The sequence below is a fragment of the Nelumbo lutea genome, chromosome 6 (genome assembly GCF_056320005.1).
Source record: "Nelumbo lutea isolate HS-2025 chromosome 6, American lotus-T2T, whole genome shotgun sequence".
In the NCBI taxonomy this organism is placed as follows: Eukaryota; Viridiplantae; Streptophyta; class Magnoliopsida; order Proteales; family Nelumbonaceae; genus Nelumbo; species Nelumbo lutea.
The window spans coordinates 8,617,055-8,623,776 of NC_142689.1; the positions used below are offsets into that span (position 1 = coordinate 8,617,055).

Sequence of the window (6,722 nt, forward strand, 5' to 3'; positions counted from 1 at the left end):
TCAATGTTCAAATTTTTAAAATTTTAAAAAGGTATTTGTCATTAAATTTAATTTTACACTTAAATCCTTCCTCAATTTGAGAGAGAAGGAAACGGATATATATGTGACAAAAATTGAAGTTTAGTTTGATCAACAAAAATTCTTTAATGAAACATCTGGCAACAAACCAACATGTTATCATCATGTTTGGTGTGGGCCATGAGTTAATAATGCCATTCAAAGAGTGTAGACATAAAAGTGGATTTATAACGGCTTTTTTAAAATCAATTCCATGTGGTTGCCAAACGCCCCTTGCGACTCGTTTAAAGTAATCTGATTGGTTGATTCCACCACCAAATCCCCGCCCCTGCTAAATAATTTGGCGAGTTAAGTCCATTTAGTCCTCCACCCAAAAAATAAAAAAGTTGATAGAATGGTCCCATACACATAGCATCAGCACGACGAAGGATCCACTCATCCACCAATCAGTGATGCCTAACCAAACCCACTAATATATCTCATGCTTTTGCATGAGGTTACGTTTAAAAGAAAAAAGGAAAGAAAAACGGTATATTCCAATCACACGATGATGATTCCATACATGCATGGCCCATTACCCAAGAAAAAGTTGATTGATGGATCTGGATCAAGGACACGTGATAAGATGGGCGGTTCGGTTCATATGCCATGCCATGCCAATACCGGAAGTCTGGAAATACATAAGGAGAGAGAGAGAGAGAGTTGCTATAAAATTTTTGTACTGCATGGATTGAGAAGGTGACAACTAAAGACTAACGAGAATGGGTTGTCAAAACCCTTAATTTTGATTTTTGAAACGATCAGAGCGCATGCGTGAGGATTGACGCAGAGACATTGCTTTAAGCCCTTTAATACCATCGATCATGTAACAAAATGTTGACAAACAACGCAAACAAGTGATTGGGTATTCCCATATTTAATTACTCTATCTTAATTTCTCACAAAACCCTTTGTTTATAAGAGGGTTGTCTCGTCTCATTTGGGATTGGTGTGATTTGAGGGAGGCTTCAAGTGGGGATGCTTGTATATAAGGAAAGCTCCAAGTTGACTTGGAGCCTCTCTCTCTCTCTCTCTCATATGTGACAAAATGGGATTTTGTTTCTTTCCATCTTAGAAGCAGGAAACAAGATTTGGTTAGCAGGCTCTTATGAAAAGAGGAGAGCATAAATAGTGGTGCAAATCCAGTTGCAAGCTGAGAGAGAGCTTTTTCAAAAGAAGGGTGTGACTTGTTTTAAGGAGACAAGAGGGGAAGATTTGGAAGATGATTTCGGAAGTTACTTCATGCTTCCAGAGCGGCTCTCAGGGATTGCAGATGTATGGGGTTGGGGTGGCTGATGATGTGATATCCTCTTCTCTGGAAGACAGTTCAGTTGCAGAAACCCAGTCCAGCGCTCTCCTCTACAGCCTCTCCGTTCTCAGGGACAAGGTTCATCAGGTGCAATCCTTGGTCAGTCTCGTCATCTCCCCCAATAATCAAGCCCAACCTGAATCCACCGCCATGGCCATAGCCGGTATGGGCACCCTTATTCAAGAGATAATCGTTACTGCTTCTTCTATGATGTTCACTTGTCAACAGATGGCTCTTGGCTCTACTACGGTGAATAATAGCAGCTGCCATGAATTGCACCAGCAGCAGCACGTTAAGGCTTCACCCGGCGGCGTGCTGCCTCAACCCACCGGCACCGGCGGTCGGGAGGTTCAGATGGGAGAAGGAAGTGATCAACGAGGATTCTTTGCCGCCGGTCAGCAACATCTTGATTGGTATGGAGATAACTATAACAGTAACACTAACAATAGCAGTAACAACAATGTTAAACCCAGTATCACCATTAGCAATAGCAACACCACCACCACTTACAACAACGATGTGGGAGAGAAGGAATTGCCAAATGGGATTGAGAGCGATGGTGGGTTGCATGATTTCTCGCCCAAGAACTGTGATATCATCGAGTTGGAGGCAGCAGATCTTCTGGCCAAATTCACACATTATTGCCATGTCTGTGGGAAAGGATTCAAGCGGGACGCCAATCTGAGAATGCACATGAGGGCACATGGGGATGAGTATAAGACCAGTGCTGCTCTGAGCAACCCCATGAAGAATGTGAGCAATTCATCAATGGGATACAAGGGATACTCCATGAAATTGCCCAAGAAATATTCATGCCCACATGAAGGCTGCAGGTGGAACAAGAAGCACGCCAAGTTTCAACCCTTGAAATCCATGATCTGTGCGAAGAATCACTACAAAAGGAGCCATTGCCCCAAGATGTACGTCTGCAACAGATGCAACCAGAAACAGTTCTCCGTGCTGTCCGACCTCCGCACCCATGAGAAGCACTGTGGAGAACTCAAGTGGCAGTGTACATGTGGGACGACCTTCTCCAGGAAAGACAAGCTCATGGGTCATGTTGCTTTGTTCGTCGGCCATGCCCCAGCAGTGAATTCAATGATGAAGCAAGAAAAATTAGATCATCATCATCATCATCAGGCCGTGCAAATCCAGTGAAACAGGAGGTGAAGACTGAAGATGATGGGGAGGCTGGAAACCATCAGATAAATTAATTAAGGTGCCCGAGATTTTATTCATGGTTTTGAGGTTTACAGTCCTCATCAATCCAATCCATAGGTCTTGTGCTTTATTGTATATTCACCGTCACCGATCGACGTTCAGCTTGTGAATTTGCTTATTACATTAGATGATGAGTTTCTTGGAGATGCTAGTAGCTCTAGTGTTTTTTGAAAGGGAAAATATTTGAGTGTTTTAAATTACTTTAAATTTAATTCTTCTGCACAGAACACTCCCCTTTTCCTCAATCTGATCACCTTTAAATGTTTCCGTTGGTTTTATTTTCTGTCCCAATTGCTCCTAAAACTGAACTGACATCTGATCACAGTTTCTGAATTCTGATCCAAACTCCAAAGGCGATTAACTGTATGTGCAGACTTATGCGGATATATCTCTGATTTGGTTGTGTCATTTATAGATACCAAGTGTGTGTGTGTGTGAATGTTTCCACTTTCTAGGCAATTATGCAGTACTGACTACAAGTAGAGCTAGTGCCGTAGAGGAGTCTCTAGCTAGCTAAGTCAAGAGAAAATTTAAGTAGTATTGGGATTAGTGTATCTTTTCTTGGTATACGCATCATATAGAGCTTATTTGGTTCCCAACACCTTCAATTTGGCCATATTATTACTCAACAAATGTGAATTTTCTCTTTATATATGTTCATCAACACTATCATATCCTCTTGTTAAGGTTTATACCATTAGTGCATAAGCTTGAGGTAGAAATACAAAAAGAAAGAAAGTTATTCCTGCAGCGACTGAAAATTTGTAACTATCCCTCCTACCCACAAAGGATAGGGGGGATCGATCCCTATTAGTTTCACCTTCAAACTTAACTAATTAAATCAACTTAGTAGGGCTGCAAATGGTATCCGATTTATCTAAATCCGAATTCCATCCAATTAAGAGTGACCACTCTTACTGATCCTATATATCAATTGGTATGTACATATATATATATAGTGCTACTCAATATTAGCTTGAAGGAGCAACAAGGGTTAGAGACAAACAAAAAAAACGAGGTAAAAATAGTAAGAAATGATTTAATCACTTGCAATTTAATAATGGATATGACATTAAATAGAACCAAATGGCAAAACGGGATACATGTAGCAATCCCATATAAAATTAGGGTAAAAATGATGATGCTGATGATGATGAAGATGAATTAATGCCATTCAAATATTGGATTGCCATGAGAATTTGATTTCAACCCCGATGCTAACAAAACAACTTTAGATCTAGGCATATCCTATCTGATTCATGAACTTCCTCATGAATCAGATATTCTTAGGTGTAAGACAAACTGAAGAAGGCCTAATAAAAGCTCTGAAACGTTTTAATTAATAGAATGAGATTATCTACAGAAGCTTTACGTAAATTCCAGTGCTGAGTAAAGGTGGTCCACGCAATTGTGTCAGTGTATTTGTAAACCGTTCTAGCTACATAAACACACAGAGGGGTCATGAATCTCCATTTTCAATATGTGTGTCAAATGTCCAAGAAAGAAGAGCTCCAGTCTTGAGTCATTCTTGTCGTAATTAGGTTCTCTTTTATCAAAGGAAAATCCCAAGGAAGTCAAGGAGGAAAAGGGTTCCTTGAAAGACGTAGCCCCGAAAATGACTGTTGCTCCTTTCGGTTTTAGTGAACGTTTCTTTGAATACCGGGACTTTAGTTTTGGTGGGTTTTTAATCTATCAGGAATTCTAGCCTTCTATTCTTCCTTCAGGACCATTTTACGTTTATCAATCGAAGCAATTTTGTCCTTTTTTCTCTTCTTTCATTTTTCCCCCCCTTAAGAGGATGGATGAAAATCAAAGCATTAATCTGAACAGAACATCTACCAGTGTTGCTGTAATTTGTAAGAAAATTATATTAGTAAGACTCAATTTGGAAAGAATATAAATATAAAATACATATAAAATATAACGTTTTACATTTAATATATTTGTATTTATGTTCCTTCCAAACTGAGGCTAAATGTGACTTAAGATATAGGCACTAAGCACACTTTAGCAATCTATTGGGTGGGCCTAACTGACAATATACAAGATGGAGAGCATGGGTATCATTAGGACGAATGAATTAGGATTGGCTCCTCACACCAACCTCACAACACATCCCATCATGTATTGGAAACATCTCCCATAAATAAGAATAACAAGATACAAGGATAAAAAATGTTACTGATGTATGGCTGAAATGTGCTGGAAGGGACTCCGTTGAGAGTTCAGACTGAAAACATCAAAGGCCCTGTTGTAAGTGATATAACAATTAATTATGTATTTTATATCGCAGAATTGGCTTGAGATGTTATGTGCATGATAATTAGGACTAGCTGATGATGGCTATGCTGCATTGAAAAATAAAGTAGATATGTAATAAATGATGCTGTTCTGGGTCACAAATTTTCATAGGAATTAGCATTTTCCGGATGCAACTTTCAAGGGCCACAATATTGTGAATGGTTTTGCTTTCCAAGACAAATTAAAACAATTTCCACATCAGCAAAAAAAAATGTATTTTTTGTGCTGACATGATAGTTGTTTATATCTGTATTTTTCCATATTGAACAAGTACTCCTTAACTTCACCACATGGTAGTGTATAAGCAAAATAAAAAGCTGAGTGTTAGGAGGGGCTGTTTGATAATGGATGTGGTTGAACTGAATAAATTAACACTTTGCCTCTTAGGCTCAGTTTGGAAGGAATATAAAGTGTAAAGTCTTGTACTTTGTATTATTTTTTATGAATTATACATATTTGTATTTGTACTCTTTTCAAACTAAGCCTTAGTGCATAAAATAGTCATATAACAAAGTTTAGGAGTACTATAACAATGAACCCAAAATCCTTTTCAGCCATTAAGGAGCATGTACCAGTAACCTACATGGTGGTTTATTCATTGAAAGACCAAGCAATAAAAGTCAGTCAGTTCAGTTACTTTAGCCGTTATTAAGCAACCCTTAGGGCCGGCCATGCAATTGTTATGGGCCGGAGCCCTGTGTGTTGGAGATTTAAAGACACACGATGGTCTATTCATCGAAAGATAATAAAGGAATAAGTCATTCAGTTCAGCTACTTCAGCCATTTCCCAACAGTTCCTGAGGAAACAATGAACCCAGTTATACTTGTTATGGGAGCCCAATGTTGGCGATTTTAAGACACTACTTACTAAAAACCTAAACAAATCTTGGCGATTTTCTTATTTTTTTCCTTTTTTTTAATCTTTCAGCAAAACTCATACTAAAAAAGCACTTTGAATTACTCTGAATCAAATCAGCCTAGAGCAATGATAAACTGCATTGTAGTTCTTGGCATGATTTTCAAAACCAGACCGGAAAATCGGGAAATGGTCACCTGATCGGTTCCGTTTTACCCCAGACTCGTTTCTTTGGCCAAAATCATTGATTTGGTCAGTAAACTGCTGACCCATGTGGTCAAACCATTTGAACCATCCAGTGGTTTTTTGCTGTTTTTTATTTTTTAATATTTTTAATTATTTTTTTATTTCTTTTGTCAGGACGAGCCATCCGTTCAATTCAAACATTCAGACCATCCAACTCGAAAATCAAACCCCTAAACAGTTCATTATCCGATTCGGTTTTAAAAATCTTGATTCTTGGTGTATTGCCAATAAGGAGAAAAACTGTGCCAAACAGCACCACGCACCCTACCCAGTGACAAGGGACATCCTTGACAGATGCACTTAGAAGCTTCTCTGACACATCTGAAGAAAAAAACCTTGCCTCTGAATCTCCTAGAGAGGAAATTGCAAAGTAATCAATGAGCTTTATTGTCTTAAATTTTCCAGTCTGGATGGGTCTACAACTCATTCTGGAAACAGTAGAGAGAATGTGTTTGAAAGATTCACCGTCTTTGCCCTAAACTCTGAAACTGGGGAAATGGCAACTTAATTCAACCCACCGACCTGTGTGCAACCATGCATACGAATATGTTGCTAGAATTCCAGCCAACTGATTCATTCAGAGTTAAAATCATTTTCTCGTTCTAAAATCCGTTTGCAGAAGACGGGATAGGCTCCTCACAGTCCATCCCTCCCGTGAAAGGGGAACATCTCGCCATGACAATAAGTACGGATGGCCGTCCAAACTCTGTTTGCAGCTACTACCAAAGCATA

At 39.0% G+C, this 6,722-nt stretch overlaps 1 protein-coding gene across 1 annotated transcript; it reads left to right on the top strand.

Moving 5' to 3' along the window:
• Nucleotides 1-1,127: 1,127 nt before the first annotated feature.
• On the top strand, nucleotides 1,128-2,865 carry LOC148847180 (protein SENSITIVE TO PROTON RHIZOTOXICITY 2-like). The gene has a single exon (XM_088951228.1). The coding sequence runs from the start codon at nucleotides 1,280-1,282 to the stop codon at nucleotides 2,522-2,524; it is 1,245 nt and encodes a 414-aa protein (XP_088807354.1). The 5' UTR covers nucleotides 1,128-1,279; the 3' UTR covers nucleotides 2,525-2,865.
• Nucleotides 2,866-6,722: the final 3,857 nt, after the last annotated feature.

Excerpts from the sequence above, each read along its gene's own strand:
- LOC148847180 (XM_088951228.1), top strand. The coding sequence starts at position 1,280 with ATGATTTCGGAAGTTACTTCATGCTTCCAGAGCGGCTCTCAGGGATTG.